Raw genomic sequence first — 26,638 nt, 5'->3', positions numbered from 1 at the left:
ATGGCAGCTGACAGTGTGAAGAAAGGGTCTGTGGTGATCACATAGAGAAGTGGAACTAGTCACAGAATTTGGAGCTTGTCAGTATAGGCTTTATGGCCTGTTCCATACAAAATTTCCAGAGGTTCCTTTTTGTGTGTTCACAGCCTTGAGACCTTTGAAACACGTGGCACTTCGGTATATTTGTCTGAGCTTCCCTTACCTTGCCAGTGGTTCATGCACCGGCCTAGCACAGAGGAGGCCCTCAGGAATGTTACTGTCATCCTTGAATGATCAAATTGTCTCAAATGTGACCAACGGGACCCACTTCCATCTGGCTTCTATATCCGTTTGACATGTCCTCATGTCATTCTTTGAGCTCATTCTTTGAACACTTCTTTGCTTTCTGGCACAGCAAGATACTTTAGGCTCATCTGGTAATTTCCCGACCTATCCTGGCTCTGGAGTCAGCCATTTCTCCAAGCTGCCCTTTTAGTAGACAATGGAATTTACAACCAAGATCTAGGTGCGAGGGTGTGTTCAATATTCCTAGGATGTCATTGCTAGGCTGACTCCACAGACAGAGTTAGGAAGTATGTGTGCAGTTCTCCATAGCAGTGATGTGTGTAGACTTGTGTGTGGAGGGTGGTCTAAACAAGAGGGATTACTTGTACCACTGGCTGAGAATCTGATTTCCCTTACTTGGAGCTGGTGTAAAAGTAATTCCCTGGATATCGATAGTTTTAAAAATCCATGTGTTGGGGATCCCCGGGTGGCTCAGCGGTTTTGCGCCTGCCTTTGGCCCAGGGCGCAATCCTGGAGTCCTGGGATCGGGTCCTGCGTCGGGCTTCCGGCATGGAGCCTGCTTCTCCCTCTGCCTGTGTCTCTGCCTCTCTCTCTCTCTGTGTGTGACTATCATAAATAAATAAAAATTAAAAAAAATTTAAAAAAAATCTATGTGTTAAGAGATAGAGTGTCTTGGTTCACTGTTAGGTATTTGATTTGGGGTATATGTGTATATTTATATATATTTTTAAAACTATTTTTATTTCTGTTTTTTTCTTTTTAGAGAGGAGGAGGTGGGGAGAGGCTGAAGGAGAGAGAGAGAGAATCTTAAACAGGCTCCATGCCCAGCTTGGAGCGTGACGTGAGGCTTGACCTCATGACTGGAGCCAAAGTCAAGAGAGAGATCCAAGCACCCCTGTTTTGATTTATTTTAAAGCTAGTTCTGCCAAGTGAATGGCCTTCAAAAGTTTCTAATCACGTGATATTTAAAACTTACAAACTGACCCTTGATTCTTTCTGTGTCACAGGTTTGGTGCCCAATGTCTCCTGAGTTTTACCGGGAGTATGTGGCAATCAAAACCAAGAAACGAATCTTGCTGTACACCATGAACCCTAACAAATTCAGAGCTTGCCAGTTTCTGATCAAGTTTCACGAAAGGAGGAATGACAAGATTATTGTCTTTGCAGACAATGTGTTTGCCCTGAAGGAATACGCCATTAGACTGAACAAGTAAGGACTGAGAGGTTGGGGTTGGTGCCAGGCAGCCTGTGTTCCCCGAGCCAGAGTACAGAAGGTGCTTGCTTGTTTGTTTGCGTGTTTTCCTCTCTCGAAGCTTTCGGGAATTTCTTATGAATTGGGTAAGACAGAGGAGCAAGTGGTCAGACTCAGAGGTCAGAGTATATGGAAAAGGGAGCCTGGGTCGCTTAAGCCCAGGGATCAGGGGCTGGAGTTGCACTGCTTTGGTGGGGCACTATCTTTGAGCTGGGCTCCAGAGGTGGGTGCAAGTTGGCATTTGAAATAGCAGCCAAGTGAGCACTCCGCTGAAGCTGAGGTCAGACTATATGGGCCAGAGGCCAAGAGGGCAAGGCTGACTGGTCCAGCATCCCAGCTGTGGTACTACATCTAGAAAGAACTTCTCAGGAAATACCACCAATGTCCTCCCCCGCCCACAGTTCCACCTGGATTCTGTGTTAGCACTACTTGTGTAGACACTAAGCTTAGATGGAGAGATGTTGCCTCAGGAAAAAGTATAGTTGAGAAACCAAGGAAAAAGGAAAGGAGAGAATCTTGAAGAGAGTGGGTGACCAGAACCTTGGCTCAGGGTCTGTAGCCGCTCATTTTTATGGGCCTCCTTCTGATATCCTTATCCTTGCATGATGGAGGGCTTCGTGAAAGAGGGAAACCTTGAAGGAGCTCCCTTTCCCTCTGATAAGCCTCCAGAATAATCGAGGGGGTGATTCTGTAGTCTTCCTAATGCAGCTTCTTTCTTCTCTAGACCCTATATCTATGGTCCTACATCCCAAGGAGAGAGGATGCAGATTCTCCAGAATTTCAAGCATAACCCCAAAATCAACACCATCTTCATATCCAAGGTCTGTGTGGCATGCAGGGTGGTGGTGAGACACCAGCACCCCCAGGGCTGGGGGACACTGGGTGATTTCTGGGGAATGAATTCATGTTTTTGAAGGGACCTCATGTGTCAGTTTCATTCCCGGGTGTCCATGTCTGTGGACAGAGGAATGCTTTCTGACAGGTAGCAGAAGGAACAGATGCAGGGTTTAATGTACTGTGGATGATCTATAAAGTCTGTTGATTTTTTTTTTTAAGATTTTATTTATTTATTCATGAGAGATACAGAGAGAGGCAGAGACACAGGCAGAGGGAGAAGTAGGTTCCGTGCAGAAAGCCCAGTGTGGGACTCAATCCCAGGACTCCAGGATCATGCCCTGAACCAAAGGCAGATGCTCAACCGCTGAGCCACCTGGGCGTCTCTAAAGTCTTTTTGTTTTGTTTGTTGGTTTGTTTGTTTGTTTTTAAAGATTTTATTTATTCATGAGAGAAACAGAGAGAGAGGCAGAGACATAGGGAGAGGGAGAAGCAGGCTCCATGCAGGGAGCCCGACTTGGGACTTGATCCTGGGTCTCTGGGATCAGACCCTGGGCCAAAGGCAGTGCTAAACCGCTGAGCTACCTGTGCTGCCCTAAAGTCTCTTCATTTGAGATTTTCCCACTTCTTTTGGGGATATAGGAATTTTAAGTTATATTTACTTATCTGAGGGGGAAATTTTCATTACCTATTCTGGCAAAAGTAGGCATTCAGATGAAGTGTCTTTGTGGAGTTGGAGATTGTTGTGGGTCGTGGGCAGCCTTGCTTCTGGCTCCTCATGTACCTTGATGGTGGGTGATTAATGTGAGCATGGTACAAACTCACGAAGGCCCAGCTTGATGACACTCTTAGAGCCGTGGTTCAACAATGTAGAGTAGTCCTTCAGATTAGAATAGACCCAAAGCTCAAAATAGATGAGATTTATGCATAAGTGATCATGGCTGGCTCAGTAAGTGCCAGACTTGGATGTGCGTTTAGGAACCTTGATGGTTGGAACCTTCGAGCTGAGGCCGCCACCCAGAGCCAGATGCAGCCCAGTGTGGACAGTGGCCCCTTCCAGATCATGTGTCCCACAGGTACTGGTGGTTTCATTGACCTCCAATTGAGAGTGTGGATGGTTTTGTGCAGACATGTTTCTGTAGCAAAAAAGAAGAGGGGTCATTTGCAGAGAGTCTCTGTTGATAGGGACCTCTCATCTCTGGGCCCCTGCAGCCCATACTGGGAATGCTGGCAAGACAGCTGGTGGGAACTACAGGTCCTTACAGCTTCTTTAGGACAGTTTCCAGGAGAATTCACACTAATCCTTGAGGCCTGCCTGCATCCACAGGACCCTGGTACAGGAAGAGGAGGATGGTGATTATCTTTCTACATTATCTACAGAGCTTATTTAAATTCAAGGCCAATTGGTTTTTTTTTTCTTTACATCCCAAATGAAAACAAAACAAAAAACCTCCCCAAACTCTCCGTTGTTTCATTTCTGTAGGTGGGCGACACATCGTTTGATCTGCCAGAAGCAAATGTTCTCATTCAGATCTCATCTCACGGTGGCTCCCGGCGGCAGGAAGCCCAAAGGCTGGGGCGAGTGCTCCGAGCCAAAAAAGGTAAAGGTGGCCTTACCCTTCTGCTCCAGGAAATCTTTCCTTTTGAACCACTTTGGTTAGAAAGAGGGTAGGCTAAGCTGCCTGTGTGTTCCTATTGGTAAGGTAGGCCCCTGGGCCCCATACATTCTGCAGGGAGAGGTTCCAAAGCAAGGACCAAGATCTGTTTGGCTCTTCTTAGTTCATGCCTTGGGGTTAATATGTAGATCTTTTCCATGGCAGCCACCTGGTTCACATGAGCATCCTCTAAGCTGAGTGCCTGTGTTGGTAGGTAGTAAGAGGGGCCAGGAAGGCAGTGTGTAATGGTATAGACACAGAGGGCTTGGCCACCAGTGACGTGTATGAGCTGAAGCTGGACCCTGGACCTTGAGTCAGGAGTAAGGGGAAGGCTTGGTAAGAGCAACTTGGGCAGCTGCAGATGGCTGCCTCACACACCACCCAGCAGAAGTCCCATCTTGTGTGGCAGCTTGCTGCAGAGGTGTCACACGCTCAGTATGTGAGGACATGCAAGAGGTCAAGTATCTCTGTGGTCACTGTGGTAAAAGGGCCCAGACCCTAACCATGGGCAAGGCAGGCACTGACACTGCTGCTTAGAGATGGCCGGGGTTGTTCTCCTAGGCCAAGCAGGCCCGAAGACGAGGACACAGGCCTGTCCTCAGGGAATCCACTTTCCTCTCTTAGGAGATGCTTGAGTGTCGGAAACAAGGTTAGTGTGTGGTTGTTGGAATCGTACCATATTAGAATGTGTTTAAGAGGCAGCCAATTGTATTTAATATGGAGACAGGGCACATTAGTAGAAATAGCATGCACTTGGGCACCTGGCCAATTTTGTGGCCTTGCAGGTAGTTTGCCCCTGTGAGCCTTGCTTTGCCATCCAGAGTACAAGTGCCATCCTGTCTTGCAGGGCTGTTGGGAGGAATAAGGCTTGTGTAACAGAATATTGGAAGCTACTGGATAAAGTGCAGCTTTTATAAACTGACCAGAATATAATCTGACTAGCATATGTGAGCATAATTCATAATTTATGCCTTATCACCTCCCAGAAAAGAAACACATCTAACTTGAAAACCACTTTGAATTTGAGTAGGATTTTGTTTTCTTTTTTTTAAATACTGTTTGATATAAGGCATTTGGCTGCGTTCTTTGCCTCTCTGAGCTCTTGTAAGACTAAGAAACAATAGAATTCAGAGGCAGTACACAGGTACTGAGTTTGCTGACAATTGAATTGTGAAGCAAAACTCTACAGATTGTCCAGAAGGATCAGGTTTTATAGGCTGCAGTATTTTCTGTCCTAGTTTCTGTGATGAATCTTTCTTGGTTTTCTCTCTGAGCTCTTTTTTCTTTTTTTAGCAACTTTATTGAGATAGAATTCGCATACCATACAATTGGTCCATTGGAAGTGTACAATTCAGTGGTTTTTTTCTTTTTTTTGAGAGACTGAGAATGCGTGTGGCCATTGAGGAGGTGGGGGAGGGACAGAGAGTCTTAAGCAGGCTCCACACCCAGTATGATCACATGGCCCTGAGATCATGACCTGAGCCAAATTGGACACTTAACCAACTGAGCCACCCAGGCATCCCCAGTGATTTTTTTAAAAAAATATAATTGCAAAGTGTTTAGCCATTACCACAGGCTATGTTTAGAATATTCTCATCACTCCAGAAAAGAAACCCTTTCCCTCTGGCAGTCACTCCTTTCTCCTTGCCTCCCAGCCCCAACTGCAGGCAATCATTTCTCTGTTTTTACCTTGACGAATGTGCCCGTTATAGACATTGCATACATACAGAATTGTGCAGTCTGGGCCCTCCGCAACTGCCTTCTTTCACTAGTGTGACATTTTCAAAAGGGTCTTCGCTCTTAGCAGGTGGTAGTACTTCATTCGTGTTACTGCTAAATGATCCTCCATTGTGTGGGCATGCCACATCTAGTTTATTCATTTTTCTGTTGATAGACACTTGGATTATTTCCACTTTTCGGTTCTTAGAGATATTGCTGCTATGAAATTCATGTGCAGATTTTGTGTGGACATATTTTTTCAATTCTTTTGGGGATATATCTAGGAGTAGATTGTTGCATCAGCTGTGGTCTCTGTTTAACATTTTAATAAGCTGCCAGACTGTCTTCTAAAATGGTGCACCATTTTACACTCTTACCAGCAGTATATGAGGAATCCAGTTTCTCTACCTTCTTGACAATAGCTGTGATTATCTTTTTTTGATTCTGGCCATCCTGGGGAGTGCCAAGTGGTACCTCATTGTGGCACCAGTGCATTTCCCTGATGACTAATGATGTTAAGTGCTTTTCATGGACTTGTTGGCCGTTTGTCTATTTTCTTTGGAGAAATGTCTGTTCAGATGCTTTGCTCTTTTTATAATTGAGTCATTTGTCTTTTCATTATTGATTTGTAATAGTTATTTATACAGTCCAGATACAAATCACTTATCAGATACATGCTTTGTAAATATCTTCTCCCATTCTGTGGGTTGTCATTTTACTTTCATGATGATGCCATTTAAACCACAGATGTTTTTAATTTTGGTCAAGTGCCTAAGCACAGTCAGGGCCATCAGCCCTCCTGACTGCAAAGCTCTCCTACTGCATTACACTTGGCCCTCGAATAACATAGTTTGCACTGTGAGAGATTTTTTTGATAACTGTAGTTCAGTACTGTAAATGTATTCTCTCTTCTTTATAATTTTCTTAATGTTTTCTCTAGCTTACTTTATACTAAAAAATAATATGTAATGCATATAACATACAGAGTATGTGTTAATCAACTGTTTATGTTGTTGTTAAGCCTTGCAGTCAGCAGTCGGCTGTGAGTAGTTGTTTTGGGGGAGTCAAAAGTTACATGTGGGTTTTCAACTGTGCGGGGGGAGGGTTGGTACCCCTAACTCTCATATTATTCAGGGATCAGCTGTACTTAATTTTTGAGCCTAGGACCCTCGGTTCCTGGCATTTTGACAGCTAATGTTGTCCTTTCTCCTTCTCTCTGTTAAGGGATGGTTGCTGAGGAGTATAATGCCTTCTTCTACTCGTTGGTATCCCAGGACACACAGGAAATGGCTTATTCGACCAAGCGGCAGAGATTCCTGGTAGATCAGGGTTATAGCTTTAAGGTATGTATTCATTGGTCTCCTGTCAGAATAGAACCAAGAATTTCTTTGTACCCATGCCTCCAGGGGAAGGTAGGAACTGCTATTGGCACCAGTGTGGGAAAAAGCTCAGACAGGCACAGAACATTAGGGCATTGGAAGCCCTGCCTCAGGTTCCCTTTATCTCGGCATAAGTTGCCAAGGACTTTAAGGAAAGATATTGTGCAAGATCCCTTCCTGCCCCCAGCTTCCTATCATAGTGAATGGTCAAAGAATGGGGCCTCTGAAGGCTTGGAGTCTCTACTTGTTAATGTTTTACAGTTGTCTTGTGAAAAGAGTGTTAGTTGTCAGTGGGGAAAATGTGCTAGCCTCATAGGACCTGAGATCCTGCAGAAATGTGGCCATCACTGTGCTCCTCTGAGCCCCTTAGAGTTACTTTCCTGCACCAGCAATGGTTGTCAGCCAAAGCTTTAGAATTTGCCATTGTTCACATACTTGATTTATAATACCAGGAAGGCTCTGTTGAGCTGCCCCTCCAGGTGGCCCAGGCCTGAGTGGGCCTCACATCAGAGCTGTCCACAATTGGCGGTTGCATGGTTTGGGGATCCTAAAGCTTTGGCTGACTTCCATTGACTGATGTGTTTGCTTTCTTTCCTGTTGACGCACATGGTAAGTTTATGTCAGGATTTAAGGCCCTAAAGATTTTTATTTGTGGGGGTGAGTGGGGGGTGCTGGAAGTAGAGAACTGAAAGGATGCCAGAACATGTAGGTTCCGCGTTCTTGGTTTGCAAGAGACTACAGGCTGCCTGTTCAGATGCTTCTGATTGTGTCTTTTTACAAGTTGGTGAGTTCCTGTTATCAGCCAGAGACAAGAGGTCAGGGCTGTCTAACTCCTCCTTTTTTAGCCAGAAGCAGAGACAGTTTCACACTTCTCATGCTGGGCCAGAGGACAGGATAGTTGACCATATTTTGGAGGATTTGTGTGATGGCCTTTATATGTATCCGTAAAAAGTATGTGATGAAAACAGCATTCATACTTCCTGATCCTGGAGAGATCAGGGGTGATACCAAGGGTGAGACAAGAGATCAAGGGTGAGACAAGCACCAAATCAGGGAGTGTTCTGGGTTCTTTGAAAGGTGAGCTTGGCAGAAAGGCACCTGGTCATGGGATTGTGTAGGTTGGAGCTGCCTTTGCCTTCGTTGCCTTCAGCACTGCCCCTTGAGAGCAGCCAGGTGAGAGTTCCCAGTATCATGAGCCCAGAGTTCCCAGAGGGGTGATTGGGCCAGGGCAAAAGTGCCCGGTATCTGTCCTTGGGCTCTGCGGCCACTTGAAGGCCTCAGCCAGATCCCTGCTTCTGGGACTTTGCTTTTAATGAAAATGATGAGAAGAATTACAGGGGAGCAAACAAGATTTCTCTGTGTTCTCAATCCAGGCTTTCTTCAGGGATAGGTAGGCCATGTAGTAAGTTACGCCCAGAGAAAGGAAAACCAAATCACTACCATGCTGTTCTTTTGCTCAATTAGAAAAAATTTTGTAAGTCCACCTGACAGGCTCTCATTTCTAAGTGCTCCCTCCTACCCGAAGCCCAGGAGGCTAAAGACCCTGCCCTGGGGCAGCAGGCTGTGCCTGTCCGTCTCTGGTCCCTTCGTATAGCTGGTGCAGGATGGAAAACTGCCAGAAGGGACATCTTAGAGTTGCCAAGGCCCCTGCTGATCATCTGTAAGTGATCATGTGTCTGCTGTTTTGGGAGTAGGCTTCTCTGGAATTTCCTTCGCCTTCCCTGCCCTACAGTCATCAGTTAAGCTCCCTGTTTCAGGTGGCTCCGAAGCTGGTCTCTGGAATGCCAGAGAGGAGCTCTCTTTGGTTAGCCACCTGCACCAGTGGGCCCGAGGGAAGGAAAACAGGAGGGGACATGAGGCCTGCGGCTCTCGGCTCCACAGGTGATCACAAAGCTGGCGGGCATGGAGGACGAAGAGCTGGCATTCTCCACGAGGGAAGAGCAGCAGCAGCTCTTGCAGAAGGTCCTCGCGGCCACTGACTTGGATGCTGAGGAAGAGGTGGTGGCAGGGGAGTTTGGCTCCAAATCCAGCCAGGTGAGTGAGGGGATGAGGCGCCAGGTGTCTCCTGAAGAGAAGCCTTCCACACCGCATGTGGTTATCTGTGTGTGTATGTGTGTGTGTGTGTGTGTGTGTGTGTGCACTTGCGCACACCTGTGTGACCTTTTAAAAACTTGGAAACGCAGGAAACCACAGAGAAGAGAGTAACAGAAATGGCCCGTATTAACCTTGAGCATCCTTTCCTACACATCATTCTGTGCGCATCCTTTCCTACACATCATTTCACGTGGCTGAGTCCATGGTGGCTGTAGCTGGCCTCCTACTCTGTTTGCCTCTCCGTCTGGTCCGAGTTCTGTTAGTGCTTTGATGTTGGAGCCTAGGGTGACACATGTGGCCTCAGGCTTGCTGCCTGAGCAGGGGTGGCTGTGGGAGGGGGTGCTGTGGGCCTGGGCCCGCCAGCCCAGGGTCTCAGACAAATTACTTCAGCTCTGGCTTCCTTATTAGTGATAGAACTGAGCCTTTCAGGCTGTGAGGGGGGTCTGAGAATGAGCTCACATTGCAGTTTGAATATTTGGGAAAATTTAGAGTTCTCTGAGAATAATGAACTTTCCATTTATTCTGCAAATACTGAATACCTACCATGTGCCAGGCCAATATAATGTGGCATGATTAATGAAAGTACCATTATGGGGCATTCTTATCGGGCCCTTCCAAGAGAAAAGTACACTTTAGTCCAGTGCTTTGAAAACTAAATTGATATTAGAACCAAAAGGTGAGCAGTGGTTGGGACAAGGAAAGAAAAGCAGCTTCCTCTGGGGTGATGCTGCTCTCTCTCCAGCCTGAGGCCGTTCTGCCCCCAAACATGGGGACTGGTTTCCCCCCTGTGGGCACCCTCCATGCATGGATGCTTCAGGGAAATTTCTTGCCTGTGATCGTGTGCTAAGGTGATGTCTGGTAATCCCCACCAACCGAGCGAGTTCTCTAAGGCCAGGCTGTTGAAGGTGTTGCCTGATGCCTGTCTGCATACTCGCCTTGTCATCAGTCTGGTGCAAGTGGTGTGCCAGGCTCTGCGTCAGACCCTTGCCTGTGTGATTTCTGTTCACCCCAGTTTTTGTCAAGACAGATGAGGCTCTCCCCATCTTAGAGATGCATTCACTGAGGCTCAGACATTCGGTGTTTGTCCAAGGTCACCCAGTGAGAAGTAGAGCCAAGTTTCAAGCTCAGGGTTTTCTGGCTTTCCACTGGATTCAAAGCCTTATGGTGGAGTCTCGAGGTGTTGAGGGTGTGCTGCCCTTACTTTTGAAAAATTCTGTTTATAAATTGTCATTAAGAGAGGCAGAGTCATGCCTCTCTTTATGACATGGTTAAGAATAGGTAAGCTAAAGACAGCTGTCTGGGTTCAAGTCCCATCTCTAAGAGCTGTGTGATCTTGGATAAGTTACTTAATCTATCTGTGCCTCAGTTTCCTCATCTGTAAGATGGGAGTTAATACATGTAAATATGTGTAAACTGCTTCACACAATGCCTGAGACACAATAAGTGGTTAATAAATGTTTTTTAAAAATTAGTATTTATTAAACTTTAAAACTTTATAAAGCTTACTGTGAATATAAATGTTAAAAAAGGAGTGTCTTTTCCTTTGGAAACTAATCATGGGCTGGGTCTCCCCCATAGGTGTCTCGGCGTTTTGGCACAATGAGCTCCATGTCTGGAGCTGATGACACCGTGTACATGGAGTACCACTCGGCCCGGAGCAAGGCTTCCACAAAGCATGTGCATCCGCTTTTCAAACGCTTCCGGAAATGACATCCATAGGGTCACAGTGAAGGCTGAGTGCTCGGCACCAGCATTGGGTAGGGATTTTCCATATCCACGTTCTTTCCTGTAGCATCGCCCAGGCTGAGCTAGATTCAGAGTTTGTTAACTGTGTTGAAAAACATGCATCGAGACCTTGGTTTTGTCTTCATGGGTTGTCTAGGGCTTAAAAATGTTCAGAGACTATATTTTGGGGTTTTTTTCAGACCGCTTTTTAATCATGGGGACTGGCCATTCCTGTATATAAATATTTGTAATATTTAAGATGTATTTTATCTTAGTGTTCTGAATAAACAGAAATGGAACATTTGACCACTCTTGATTATAGGTGTTCTTATGCCTGGTCACAGGCCTGGGCTCTGTCTAGGTGACAGACCTCTACTGAGGTCCTTTTTGTAGCAGGCACCGAAGAGTGAGATGGGGCCCATCCCTGAGGAGCTCTTCTGGGGAGATGCACCCCAAGATAAACAAGACTTGCTGATTGGTGTTGAGGTGCCGACAGGGCCAAGGCCCTGATGGAGGGGAGAGCTAGAGCAGTTGCCATGCTGCCTGTTCACTGTTTAGCGTCTGCAGCCTCCCGCTCGGGAATCCCTGTGTGCAGGTCCTCTAGGTCCCCTGCAGGCCATCGCACCTCAAAAGCCACCGCCCACACAGCTCCTCAGTTGGGCTTCTTTGATAGAGTGATTTTTTACTTCTCCCCGGATTCATTTTTGATACTGCTGGGAGGCTGGGTTCCTGTTCCAAAAGCGTTATAATGCCCTGGGGTCTTTAATTAGTTCCTTTATTCTCAGAAACATCTTTTTCTCTCTTGTTCCTCAAGTGAAAGAAAAGAAAGAAAAGACAGGATTGTTTCATAAAAAAGACACGAGGCATACACAAGTCAGGAAGAAAAACTTGTCATTTTGAGGAGGAGGCTCATCCTAATAGACAACAGCACTCAGATTTGGGGAGTGTTGAAAACCCATGCTAACTAAGGCCTCTAAATTTGGAGTCCCTGCCCAACCCCCCGAGGCTCAGCAGCAGCCTTCTGTTCCTGTGTCGTGAGACACACCTACATGGCTGTTTTGTGAAGCAGCTGCCGACCAGGCCTGGGAAGACAGTATCTATCTGGTCAGGAGTGCTTCAAAGCAAGAGCCCCCTTTCCCGAATTCCACTTCTCTGAGCTGACCTTTTGGGGACAGACAAACACTCATAGTTTGGCCCACAGCTAGCTGCTCTGTCTACAAACCGCAGGAATGGCGCCAAGCAGCCAGACCTGAGGCCTGTGCTCTGGCATGTATTCGCTAAGGCCTGTGGACCTGCTCATTACTCACCCTGATGGGCTGGCACCCAAATGTCTCAAACTTGATCCCAACCAGTATTATTTCCAGATTCTTATCTCCTGTCACACCTTTATGCTTGCAGTACTCAAACAGTGCCAGATACTTGTATTTTCACATTTCTGCCCGTGGTGCTCACTGTTTTCTTGTTCCGTAACCCACCTACGGATAATGTGGACATTTACCCAAGCCCTGTGATCCTGGAGAATGGGGACTGTTAAAGAAATCCTCCATCTATTGTGTTCTGGAAAACTGATTAGACCAGAGAACTACTCTTCCATGTATGACTTGGACAAGACCCAGGGGTGTCCCCCCCTTGTCTACCTGTGACAGGGCCGGACACAGATCTTCCACGTGCCCATTTTTTAACTCCACTGTGCTATGTCCCTTATGGTTGGCTTTCTTCATTTTTATTATTTTTTATTTTATTTCTTAAAGATTTTATTTATTCATAAGAGACACAGAGAGAGAAGCATGCTCCCTGTGGGGAGCCTGATTTGGGACTTGATCCCAGGACCCTGGGATCATGATCTGAGCCAAAGGCAGACGCTCAACCACTGAGCCACCCAGGTGCCCCCCTTCTTCATTTAAAAAAAATATTTGTACCCTATTAGTTTTGAGTTCTATCTGTACCTTAGTAGCTGGTGTATAGTAGGTGCCCAGTGACTATTGAATTGGGTTCTGAAAAGTTTGGATTTAAGTTAAAAAAAAATCTTTAAACACTTCAAAACTTAAAGTTTGTGGACTTAAAAGGAACACTATGACCCCTGCCTGCTTATGCCTTGAAGGGAGTTTTGAATGAATTGCCTACTTGTAACCACTCCAACTGCCCCTTCCTCCTACCTCTGCCCTGAGCCAGCCCTTACCCCCATGGCTAATGGCAGGATAAAGTACCTCTCTGCAGAGGAGAGCTGCACAAAGAACTACACATTCGCTGAGGGTCCCCTGATTCTTGGATATAAGGAACCAAATGAAAGGATTGGGGGGAGTTTACCCAGGCCTGTCAGCCAGAGTGAGAAACCTCATAATTCATGGGCTATCTAGTAGAATGTACAGCAAGGGTCTGCCTCAGCAGCATGTGAGTTAGAACTAAACTGATGCTGCCTCAATCCTAACAAAGTTCAAAAGCAAGACCCAAAAGGATCAAAATGTTAGCACATAATTTACTGTGTTCCAGAGCAAAGCTAATTGCCGCAACACAAAAATACCCAGCAACCTGTAAGGTAAAATTCATGATGTCTGACAGCTAATCAGAAATAACAGGGCAATTGAGGAGCCTGGATGGCTCAGTTGATTAAGCGTCCAACTTTTGATTTTGGCGCAGGTCAGGGTCTTGAGATGAGACCCATCTCTTAAAATTCTCTTAAAATTAAATGCTTATAATTCTGTTTCTCTTTCCCTCTGTCCATACCCCCCTCCTGCTCATGCATTCTCCCTCTCTCAAAAAAAAAAAGAAAAATTGCCAGATAAGCAAAGAGCCAGTAAAATACAACCGCTAATGAAAAGGAAATAAAATAGACCCAGAAATAACCCACATGATACGAGTACACAGGCCACTAAAAGTTCTAACTGTGTTGCAGATGTCACAAAGCCAGAAAAATTCAACATGTTGACACAGGAGATATAAAAACCCATGTCAGGCCTCTAGAGATTAAAACTACCATGTCTAAAATGAAAAACCTACTTTATGGGTGTCTTGGGCAGCTTCTGAAATGGCTCCCAATTATGCCATCTCTGTCATTCAGGCCCTGGTATATTCCCCTCCCTTAAATGTGAGTTAGATGGATAGATTTGCTTCTAATGGATAAAATTCATCAAAAGAGATGGCTGACACTTCCAAGATCAGGTTATAAAAGACCCTGACATCTATCTTGTTTCCAAACCCTGACACTTCTCATTTGCTTGCCTTGACCAAGCAAGCCCCCATTGGAGAGTCCACACGGCAAGGAACGGAGTGGAGGTAGGGCTCAGTCCAATGGCCCTGTGAGGGAGCTTGGAAACCAGTCATTCCCCAGTTGGGCCTTGAGATGGCTGCGGCCCTAACCTAGCCCTGATGATAACCTGAGCTGTACAGTTGCTACAGACCCAGCTGAAGCCCTAACTCCGGATTCCTGATGCACAGAAACTAAGATAGTAAATGTCATTTTAAGTCAGTGAATTTTAAATTTAAAAACTTCCCTATTATTTACATCTCTCTTTTTTTTTTTTTTTAAAGTAGGATTGATTGCTAGGTTCTGAAGATGGATAGTGAGCAGCGCCAGGGGTGCAGCGGTTTAGCGCCGCCTGCAGCCCAGGGTGTGATACTGGAGACCCGGGATCGAGTCCCACATCAGGCTCCCTGCATGGAGCCTGATGCTGCTCCCTCTGCCTATGTCTCTGTCTCTGTCTCTCTCTGTGTGTCTCTCATAAATAAAATCTTAAAAAAAAAAAAAAAAAAAAAAGAAAACAGGGTTGAAGAAATAATGGCTGAGATTTTTTAAATTTGGTAGGTCTTCAGTTCTAAGAAACAAAAGGAACTCCAAGCACAGGAAATACAAAGGAAACAATACCCAGGATATATCAAAATCAAATTGCTTAAAACTAGTGATAAAAAAACAATCTTAAAGGGCACCTCGGTGGCTCAGTCAGTTAAGCATCTGTGCAGTGGGGAGTCTGCTTCTCTTGCTGCCTCTGCCCTTCCCCCTTGCTCATTCTCATTCTCTCCCGAATAAAGTCTTATTTTAAAGAAGTGATTAAAATGGTAAGTATTGTGTTATATATATTTTACCACAATAAAAAATAACTTTAGAGCAACCATAATGTATTGTGGAGTTTATAAAAATAAAATGTATATCAATAGCACAAAAGCTAAGAGAGTAGAAATGGAAGTATACAGTTGTAAGGTTCTTGTATTATATATAAAGTGGTACAATATTACTTGAAAGTACTCTGTGATATGTTAAAGCAACCCCTGAAGCAACCACTAAAATAGCACAGCAAAGAATTTATGGCTAATAAGCCAACATAGGAGATAAGATGGAATCATAAAAACTACTGAACTCTAAAAAAAGATGAAAAAAGGAAATAGAAGCAGATGGGAAAGACTGAGAATAAATAGGAAACGGTCTGAACACCCTCAATTAAAAGGTAGCAGTTGTCAGATTCTGAAAGTAAGAACCAAATTAGGCTGCCTGCATGATGAAATATTAGGATGCAAATAGGTTAAAAATAAAAGAATGGAAGAATATATACTACCCTCACACTAAGAAAAAGAAAGCTGGAGTAGTTATACTAATATTGGGTGAAGTAGATTTCAGAACATAGAATATTACCCCAGATAAAGAGGATCATTTTATAATGATAAAGAAGTCAATTCATAAGGAAGGAATAACTCTATAAATATTTATGTCCCCAGTAACAGTTTAAAAATACATGAAACAAAAACTGGTACACCTACAAGAAGGAATAGGACAAATTTACAATTATATTAAGAGATTTTAATACCTTTCTCTCAATAATCGATAGAGTAAGTAGACCAAAAATCAGTTAAGACACAGAAGATAACACTATCCACCAACCTAACCTAATTGACACTTCTAGAATACCACCCACCAAGAGCAGAATACATATTCTTTTCAAGTACAGATAGATCATTTGCTCAGACAGATTCAATTCTGTGCCATATGGCAGGTCCCAATAAATTCAAAAGGATTCAAGTCAGTATGAATGTTCTGTGATCACAATGGAAATTAACTTAAAATCAATAAAAGAAAGATCTCTGATCTCTAGGAAATCCCCAAATATTTTAACACTGAGTAGCACAAGTCTAAATTAGAAACCTCCAAGGGGAACTTAGTATTTTTGAATTGAGTGAAAATGAACACCGTGTTGTTTATATTTTTTTGTTTCTGCATATTACAATGTTTTGGTATCTTAACCTTTCTGCCTGGGGAGAGACTGACCCTAATAGGGCTAGCAAGCTCTTGAGCAGCAAAAGGTCCAGCCAGGAGCATGTCTTTGATCTGCAAACTAACCAATCCAGAGCCATCCTTCCTCTATCTGGCCCATACACCCTAAGAGCAATATTAATCATTACAAGCTAGGGACCATCCCTCTAGTTTAGAGCCTGCTGAAATTATTTAAGCTAACCAACCCTAAAGTGTTTATCCTGCCTTGCCTTGCTTGTCCTACAGAAACTCCAATAAAGGTTCTGGCCCCAGCTCCCCCACTCCACCCCTGCCATCTGCCTGCTGACTACCCTGAGGCTTCCCCAAGTGGCCCTGTGTGGCCTGGTGTGCCCTGCCTTGTGTTTCTAGGACCTGTGAGTATAATAAACTTTTTTTTCCTGAACTTCTCCTGTGTCTTCTTTTGTAGCTACACCTAGCTTACCATGACATAAAAGAACATAGAACAAAAACCAGCATATCAAAAATTGGGACATGCAGCCAATCTAGTTCTTAGAGGGAAATGTAGAGCATTAAACTATAATAGGAATTGGGCAGCCCCGGTGGCGCAGCGGTTTAGCGCCGCCTGCAGCCCACGGCGTGATCCTGGAGACCCGAGATGGAGTCCCAAGTCGGGCTCCCCCGCATGGAGCCTGCTTCTCCCTCTGCCTGTGTCTCTGCCTCTCGCTCTGTATCTCTCAGAGTTAAAATAAAATAAAATAAAATAAAATAAAATAAAATAAAACTATAGTAGGAATGAAGGAAGAGTTTAAATTAATGAACTCAGCTTCCAGTTTAAGAAACGAGAGGAGAGGGACACCTGGGTGACTCCGCAGTTGAGTGTCTGCCTTTGGCTCAGGGAGTCCTGGGATCGAGTCCCACATTGGGTTCCCTGCATGGAGCCTGTTTCTCCCTCTGCCTCTGTCTCTACTTCTCTCTCTCTCTCTCTGTCTTTCATGAATAAATAGTTTAAAAACTAGAAAAGAAAGAGCAATTAAAACACAAAGCAAGCAACGGAGAGGTTTTTTTTTAAAAGGCAGAAAGTCCATGAGATGGGAAACAGAACACAGTACAGAAAACCAACAAAATTGAAAACTCATTCTTTGAAAAAAATCAATAAAATTAATAAACTTTTAGCCAGACTGATTAGGAAAAAAAAAAAAAAGACACAAATTACCAATATCAGGAATAAGAGATAACACTACAAATTCTACAGATATTAAAAAGAGAAGTGAATATTATGAATGACACTCCCCCCGCAAAATCATTCTATGAAGAGAGCATTGCTTTTTATTACTGATAATAAAAATAGTTCAAGGAAACAAAAACTACAGATCAATATCCTTCATTAATATACCTGCAAAAATTCTTTTTTTTTTTTTTACTTGCAAAAATTCTTAAGAAATTTTAGCAAATTGAATCTAAATGTATCAGGACTAAATGGATTTTATCCCAAGATTGCAAAGTTAAGTTTATATTTGAAAATTAATGTTATTTACCACATTGAAAAAGCCATCTGATCATCTCAAAAGATACCAAGAAAATTTGATATCTTTGGATACCAGGATTTGACAAAATCCAACATCCTTTTCTTGATAAAAATTCTCAGGAAACCAAGAATAGATGAAAACTTTTTAAAACTGATAAAGGGAACCTACAAAAACCCCACAGCTAACATCATACATACATAATATTGAAAGACTGAATGTTTTCCTGCTAAGATCAGAGACAAGGCAAGTATGTCCATCTTCACTACTTCTATTTGACATTGTACTAGAGGCTCTAACAAATGCAATAAGATAAGAAAAAAAAAGTAAAAGTCATACAGATTGGACAGGAAGGAATAAAACTAAATTTGCAGATGACATAATTATATAAAAAAATCTCATAGAACTTTCCTTCCGGGGTCCTGGGATAAAAGCCTTATGTCTGGCTCCCTGCTCAGCGGGGAGTCTGCTTCTCCTTTTCCCTCTGCCCCTCCCCCACCCATGCTTGTACTCTCTCTGTTTCCCTCTCTCAAATAAATAAAATCTTTTTAAAAAATCAATTACGTTTTTTATAAACTAGAAACAAACAGGAAATTGAAACAAAAGTACAATTTCAATAGCATTAAAAAACCCTCTTTTCTTTCCTCCCTCCCTCCCTCCCTCCCTCCCTCCCTCCCTCCCTCCTTCCTTCCCTTCCTCCCTCTCTCCCTTCCTTCCTCCTACGTACTTATCTCCCCATGAATGCACATTGATACCTATAATTCCAGTTCAACACACAGGTTCATCTCTCATATTTACAGTTCCTTTTTCTGACAGTAAGAAAACCAATTCCCATTTTACACAGTTTATTTTCCTATTTTCTCATTCCTAGAATGTACATAAAGTAGTTTCAGAGATGTTAATTTTTGCCTCAGTAGAAGATAAGCCTATTAATTAGAGTTTGGTGTTTGTTCAGGGATGTTTGGGGGTTTAGCCTGAGGGTATACATCCTAATAACTGTGTTCTAACATAATTTGGGTTCTTTCCCCAACCCCCCCTTTCAGTGTGGTTATGTTATTCATTGGATAAGCAGTTTGACTCATTTGGAGTTATTTTGTTAGTGGTGTTAAATTTTAGTTTGTATTAAATTTTTCCCCTCCTTGTAGATTTTACTTTTTTAATATGTGAAACACTAACATGATTCCAGAAGTCTGCACATTCAGATGCGGAGCCCAGGTGGCTCAGCAGTTTGGCGATGCTTTTGGCCTGGGGCCTGATCCTGGAGTCCTGGGATCGAGTCCCATGTCCGGCTCCCTGCATGGAGCCTGCTTCTCCCTCTGCCTGTGTCTCTGCCTCTCTCTCTCTGTGTCTCTCATGGACAAATAAATCTTAAAAAAAAAAATTACATTCAGATAAGTGACTTTCTTATACTCCCCCCTCAATTTCCTTTCTTTTCCATCCATTTCCTGACATGCCCAATTGGCATCCATCGAAGCTTATAGTTTATCTTATGTGTTTCCTTCTGCTCAAATGAGTAATACATGTGTATTTTCTTGTTTTTCCTCATTATTATTGTTTCTTCTTTCTTATACCACAGGTAGTATACTGCAGATCATCCTTTGCATTTTGCTTTTTAAAGTTTTTATTTAAGGGGCACCTGGGTGGCTCAGATGGTTAAGCATCTGCTTTCAGCTCAGGTCATGATCCCAGGGTCCAGAATTCAGCCCCACATGCAACTCCCTGCTCAGTGGGGGAGTCTCCCTCTTCCTCTGCCCCTCGCTCTGCCCATGCTCTCTCTCTCTCTCTCCTCACTCTCAAATAAATAAAATCTTTAAAAAAATAAAATTTTTATTTAAGTAATCTCTACACCCAATTCAAGGCTTGAAGTCATGACCCTGAGATCAAGAGTCACATGCTTTATTGACCAAGCCAATCAGGTGCCCTTGCTTTTTTGTTTTTATAACTTAATAAATTCTGGAAAATCATATCAATTCATAGAGATCCTCCTCTTGTTTAAACAAGTGACAGTAGTCTATTGTGTGAAGGTACCATGTTCATTTAGCCACTGTTACTATAGACTAAATGTTTGTGTCCTCTCAAAATGCATACATTGAAGTCCTAACCCCCACTGTGTTGGTATTACAAGGTGGGGCTTTTTGGAGGTGATTAGATTTAGACATGGGTGGAGTCCCCATAATGGGATCGGCACTCTTATAAGAGCAAGAAACACAAGAGTTCTCTTCCTCTCTCCACACGCTTGCACAGAGGAAAGGCTTTGTGAGCATATAAAGAAGAAACTGCCATCTGCAAGCCAGCAAGTGAGTCCACACCGGACATCCAATCTGCTGGTGCTGTGGTCTTGGCCCTTCCAACTTTTAGAAGTGTCTACGGTATTTTGTTACAGCAGCCAGAGCAGACTAAGGCAGCTGTCCTGTATTTTTTTTTTTAAGATTTTATTAATTCATTCATGAGAGACACAGAGAGAGAGAGAGGCAGAGAGAGCAGCAGGCTCCATTCAGGGAGCTCGATGTGGCACTCGATTCCGGGTCTCCAGGATCACACCCTGAGCTGAAGGTGGTGCCAAACCCCTGAGCCACCCGGGCTGCCCGCTGTCCTGTATTTGGCATTTAGATTACTGACGATATTCTGCAGCTACAAATAATGTTTCAATAGTAAACATCGTGCAATGTATTTTCTTATTGTTGAAAGTATATCTTCAGAATGAATTCCTAGAAATGGGATCGCTAATTCAGAAGGTAAATGCAAGTGTAGTTTTGTTGGATTTCACAAATTACCTTTTATGGTGGTTGTACTAGTTCTCCTTCCTTTCAGCAGTGTATGAGATGCTTGCTTATCCATTGCCTCGCCATCAGAATGTATTATAATTTGAAAATTTTGCCAATGTGATAGGTGAGAAATGATACTTTAGTGTAGCTTTAAATTGCTTTTCTTTTATGAGTGAGGTTGAAAATCTTTTCATTTTCACATATTAATTTTTAAATTGCCCATTCCTATCTCTTGCCAGTTTTTCTTTGTTCGCTTCCCCTTCTTTCCTCTCAATTTTTAAGTTACTTATATATTGGCATATTGGTCCTTGCATTGCAATATATGTTGCAAATATTTTTTCCCAGGGTGTTGATGGTCTTATGACTTTGTTTATGGTGATATTTGCATGCAAAACCACAGTTTCTTTGTTTTAAGCAAATTTATCAATCTTTTAGTGGATTTCGAATCATAGACTTTCCCCATATGCTGGATAAGGAGAAATTTATCTAGTTTCCTCCTAATACTTATATGGATTCAGTTTACCTTTAGATTCTGATCATTTGGAGTTTATTCTTGAATTTGATGTGGGGTAAAGTTCAATGTTATCTTTTTGTTCCAACATCTTTTGTGCCAACATCATTTATTACAAAAGTCCATTTTTGCCTTAGAGATTTGAGTTGCTGCCTTTATGATATACTAAAGCTTCATATGTACTTGAAATTACTTCTGATTTTTCCATGATAGGCTTGGTACTATGACAGACTTGCCTGTCCATGTGTTAGCACTGCACTTTTCTAATTATAGAAATTTTATAGCATGTTTTAATGATTTATAGGGCTAGTCACCTTATATCTTTTCTTACTAGTGTTTTCCTTGCTATTCTTGAATTACATATTTATTCTTCCATATGAAATTTAGCATCAACTTGTATAGTTCCATTAAAAAACCTATTAGCATCTTTCTTGGGATTGCATTAAATTTATAAACTAATTTAGGGAGACCTGACATTTTTATAATACTGAGTCATTTTATTCAAGAACAAGAAATGTCTCTCCATTTGTTCAAGTCTACTTTCATACTTAAAAATTTTTCTTCATGTAGTTTTTAAATATTTCATATTATATTTACTCCTAAGTAATTTATTTTCTTGTCATATAAGTGGGATTTTCTGTATTATATATTCTTACTGCTTATTGTTTGTATAAATTGAAGGCTATTGATTTCTATATGCTAATTTGATAGCCTGCTAATTTATTGAAATAGTAGTTTCACTGGTTCCCTAGGGTTTAGTCTGTACATTCATATCATCTGCAAAATAGATATAATTTTACTTTTTCTTTAACAAATCTCATGTCTGTAATTGAGTCCCTTGTCTTACTGGCTAGTATCACCAGGATAATGTTGAATAGCAGTGGAGATGGAGGGCAAACTTGCGTTGTTTCTGATCTTAACGGAAAGTTCCCCAGTATTTCTCCATTAAATGAGATGCTAGTTGTAGCACACAAGTTGTGTGTATGTGTGTGTACGTGTGTATACACATGCATGTGTATCGATTTCCATCAGTCTCTATTTTGAGTGCTTTTTAAAATTTTTTTTTATTTTTTAAAAGATTTCATTTATTTATTCATGAGAGACCCAGAGATAGAGGGAGGCAAAGAACAGAGGGAGAAGCGGGCTCCCCCAAGGGAGTCCCGATTTGGGACTCGATCCCGGATCCCAGGACCATGCCCTGAGCCAAAGGCAGACACTCAACCGCTGAGCAACCCAGGCATCCCTATTTTGAGTACTTTTAATGAATTTGGGGTGATAATTTTTATTAGAGGTTTTTCAGCATCTGTGGAAATAAACGTGATTTTTCTCCTTAGATCTATAAATATGATGTGTTCATTTATTGATATTTAATCAACCTTGTATTCCTGGAGTAAATCCCACTTGGTTATGTTGCATCATTTTCATAATATTGTATTGGATTCTGCTCACTAGTATTTTATTTAGAATGTTTTCATGAATATTCATGAATGATATTTGTAATCTTTTTTACTATCTTAATCAGGCTTTGGTAATATTCCTCTTTTATGAAAAGAGTTAAGAAATTTTCCTTCATTTCAATGCCCTGGAAAAATTTGTAAAACACTAACTCTCTAGTCTTTGAAGATTTGGTAAAATAACCCTGTGAAACTTTGAGGACTGAGTTCTTTTTTAATGTGGAAATTCCTGGATAATTGGATAATTTTTTCTACTTCTACAGAAATCAGTCGGTTTAAACTGTCTGCTTCTAATGGAGTCACTTTTGATGAATTGTATTTTCATAGGAAGTTATCCACTTTACATAGGTTTTCAATATTTTCATAGATGTCTGAGAAATAGTCCTTTAGGATTTTAAAAATCTCTTCTGTTTCAATAGTTATTTCTCCATTTAATATTTACTTTGTATATTTGTACTCCTTTTTTTTCTTGGGTAAATACAAGTAGCAGTTTGTCTGTTTTCTTAATTCCCCCCCCCCCAAGAAACCAGGATTTTCATTTACTAATTGGATCTATTGTTTCTTGATTCTCTGCCTCATTAATTTCTGCTTTCATTTTTTATTAGTTTCTTTCTTCTTTCTCAGCTCTTTGAACTGCAAACTTAAATTCTTCCATTTTTATTGATAAAAATGTTAAAGGCTACAAATTTTCCTCTGATCACTGCTTTAAATGATGGATTGTACTATTAGTTTTCATTATCAATTTTTAAAAGAAATTTCATAATTTTGGTTTGAATTGTTCCCTTTGCTCAGGGATTTTGATAGAAGGTTATTTAATTTCCAGGTAGAGGGGTCTTTTATTTTTTTAATTTTTTACATTTTTTAGAGGGGCTTTTTAAAAATTTGTTAATAATTTCTTGTTCTTCTGTTCCAGCACCATTTGTTGAAAGACTCTGTCCATCATATTGCTTTTGCTTCTTTGTCAAAGGTCAGTGGCTTTTGTGAGGATCTATTTCTGGGCTGTCTATTCTGTTTCATCAAAAATATTTGTCTATTCTTTCACCAATATCACACTGTCTTGATTATTGTAGCTTTATGTAGGTCTTGGAAGTTGGGTAGCGTCTGTCCTGCAACTGTGTTCTTCATTTTCGTTGGCTGTTCTGGGTCTTTTGCATCTCCATATAAACTTTAGAGTCAGTTTGTCAATAGCCACAAAATAACTTGCTACGATTTTGATTGGGACTGAATCTATAGATCAAGTTGGGAAGAACTGGCATATTGACAATATTGGGTCTTTCTAGCTGTATAATGGGATATCTCTCCATTTATTTAGATCTTTGGCTTCTTTCATCAGAGTTTTGTAGTATTATTCATATAGAGCTTGTACATATTTTATTAGATGTATACTTAATATTTCATTTGCTAATGTAAATGGTATTCTGTTTTTAATTTCAATTTCCAACTGTTCATTGCTAGTATATAAAAGAACAACTGACGTATATATTAATTTTGTATCTTGCAACCTTACTGTAATTGCTTATTCATTCTATGAGGTTTTTTTTGATCCTTTGGGATTTTCTACATGGATCTTTGTCATCTGCAAACAAAGATGGTTTTATTTCTTTCCACCTAATCTGTATATATTTTATTTCCTTTTCTTACCATATTGCATTAGCATGGATTTCTAGTATGACGTTGAACAGGTGTGGTGAGAACAGACATCCTTCCCTTATTCCTGATCTTAGCAGGAAAACATTTAGTTTCTCACTATTAAATATAATGTTATCTGTGGATGTCCTTTATTAAACTGAGGAATTTTCCCTCTATCCCAGTTTGTTGAGAGTTTTTATCATGAATGGGTGTTGGATTTTGTCCTATGCTTTTTGTTTCTATTGATATGATCATGATTTTTCTTCTTTAGCCTATTGATGTGATGGATTGCATTAATTGATTTTCAAATCTTGAACCAGCTGTATATATGTGGAATCATTCCCACTTGATTTTGATGTGTAATTCTCTTATACATGGTTGGAATCAATTTATTAATATTTTGTTAATATATTTGCTTCTTATGTTCATGACAGATATTGGTCTGTGGTTTTCCTTCCTTGTAATGACTTTTTCTGTTTTCTATATAGAGTAATACTGGTCCCATAGAATTAGTTAGAAAGTATTCCTTCTGTTTCTTTTTTCTAGAAGAGATTGTAAAAAATTAGTATAACTTCTTCTTTAATGTTTGGTAGAATGCACCAGTGAACCCATCCGGGCCTGTTCCTTTCTGTTTTTGAAAGTTATTAATTATTGATTCAATTTGTTTAATAGATATAGTCATCTTTAGGTTATCTATTTCTCCTTGTGTGAGTTTGGTAGATTGTGTCTTTCAAGAAATCGGTCCATTTGGGCAGCCCCAGTGGCTCAGCAGTTTAGCACCGCCTTCTGCCCAGGGCCTGATCCTGGACCCGGATCGAGTGCCATGTCAGGCTCCCTGCATGGAGCCTGCTTCTCCCTCTGCCTGTGTCTTCTCTGCCTCCTCTCTCTCTCTCTGTCTCTTGTGAATAAATAAATAAATAAATAAATAAATAAATAAATAAATAAAATAATCTTTTTTAAAAATCTTCATCTTTCTCTTTAAAAAAAAAAAAAGAAATCGGTCCATTTCATCCAGGCTATCAAGTTTTTAGGCATAGAATTGTTCATAATACTCCTTTATTGTCCTTTTGATGTGATAGCTCCTCTTTTATTTCTGATATTAATAATTTATCTTTTTCCTGCTTATTAGTCAACATGACTAGAGGTTTATCAATTTTATTGATCTTTCCAAAGCTTTTGGTTTTGTTTCTTTCTCTATTGATTTCCTGTTTCCAATTGCATTAATTTCTGCTCTGTTTTTGTTTTTGATTTTGATTTTTTTTTTTTTAGTGATCTCTCCACCCAATGTGGGACTCAAACTCATGACCCTGAGATGAAGACTCAGATGCTCTACCAACTGAGCCAGCCAGGCATTCCTCTGCTCTAATTTTTCTATTTATTTTTTTCTGCTTGCTTTGGATTTAATGTGCTTTGCTTGTTTTGGATTTAATGTGCTCTTCTTTTCCAGTTTCCCAAGGTAACTAGATGGATTTAAAGTCAATAATCTGAGTTATCCTTAGAGTATTGATTTTAAATCTTCTTTCTTTCCTAACATGTGAATTCAATGCTATACATTTCCTTCTAAGCACTACTTTCAATGCATCTGTCCCACAACTTTTGATGAGTTGTATGCTTATTTTCATTTAGTTTGAAATTTATCTTGAGACTACTTTGGTTCATGAATTATTTAGAAGTATGTTGTTTAATCTCCAAGTATTTGGGATTTATAGATATTATTCTGGTGCCCATTTCTAAGTTAATTCTGTTGTGGTTTGATGGCATACTTTGTATAATTTTCACTCTTTTGAACTTATTAAGATGTGTTTTACAGCCCAGAATATGTCTATATTGGTAAATATTCTGTATAAGCTTGAAAAAATATATTTTCTGCTCTTGTTGGATGTAGTCGTCTATAGATGTCAATTAGATGCAGTTTGATTTATGGTACTGTTCACTTCAACTATGTCTCTACTGATTTTCTGCCTGATGGATCTGTCAGTTACTGATTAATAGTCAATTCATCTATTGTTCCTTGCAGTTCTATCAGTTTTTGCCTCATGTATTTTGATGCTCTGTTGTTAGGCACATACATAGTAAGGATCATTGTCTTCTTGGAGAACTGATCCCTTTATTATTATGTAATGTCTCTCTTTATTTCTGATAACTTTTCCTTGACCTGAACTATTTTCTTAAGATTCATTTATTTATTTTATAGAGAGAAAACATGAGTATGAGGGGCAGAGGGAGAGAGAATCTCCAGCAGGCTCTGTGCTGTGTATAGAGCATGACATGGGGTTCAATCCCACTACCCTGAGATCATGACCTGAGCTGAAACCAGCAGTCCTATGCTTAACCAACCATGCTACCCAGGTACCCCTGAATTCTTTTCTCCAAAATGAATGCATTTTTCTTTCTTTCTTTCTTTCTTTTCTTTCTTTCTTTCTTTCTTTCTTTCTTTCTTTCTTTCTTTCTTTCTTTCTTTTTTTTTCTTTCTTGTTTCTCCCTCGCCTTTCTTTCAAATCTACTTATATTTAAAGTGAAGTGTTTTTTGTTTTTTTGTTTCTTTTTGTGGACAATAGATAGTTGGGCTTGACTTTTTATCCACTCTGATGTTCCTGTCCTTTAACTGATGTGTTA

At 41.2% G+C, this 26,638-nt stretch overlaps 1 protein-coding gene across 2 annotated transcripts in view; it reads left to right on the top strand.

Annotated features, from left to right (window-relative positions):
• Positions 1-16,582, top strand: part of ERCC3 (ERCC excision repair 3, TFIIH core complex helicase subunit) — a 32,207-nt gene extending 15,625 nt beyond the window's left edge. The window contains exons 10-16 of one of the 2 annotated variants that reach the window (XM_055316248.1): positions 1,290-1,492; positions 2,259-2,355; positions 3,852-3,969; positions 6,967-7,085; positions 9,003-9,155; positions 10,794-10,972; positions 16,426-16,582. In XM_055316248.1, coding sequence (XP_055172223.1) covers positions 1,290-1,492; positions 2,259-2,355; positions 3,852-3,969; positions 6,967-7,085; positions 9,003-9,155; positions 10,794-10,925 — 822 coding nt within the window. In that variant the 3' untranslated portion in view covers positions 10,926-10,972; positions 16,426-16,582. Of the gene's footprint in view, positions 1-1,289; positions 1,493-2,258; positions 2,356-3,851; positions 3,970-6,966; positions 7,086-9,002; positions 9,156-10,793; positions 11,247-16,425 lie in introns of those variants that run through there. The other variant, XM_055316247.1, reaches the window with a different exon arrangement.
• Positions 16,583-26,638: the final 10,056 nt, after the last annotated feature.

The sequence above is a fragment of the Nyctereutes procyonoides genome, unplaced genomic scaffold, assembly GCF_905146905.1.
Source record: "Nyctereutes procyonoides isolate TBG_1078 unplaced genomic scaffold, NYPRO_anot_genome, whole genome shotgun sequence".
NCBI classification, from domain to species: Eukaryota; Metazoa; Chordata; class Mammalia; order Carnivora; family Canidae; genus Nyctereutes; species Nyctereutes procyonoides.
The sequence above is the reverse complement of the archived record's forward strand: the minus strand, read 5'-3'. Positions and strand labels throughout refer to the sequence as shown.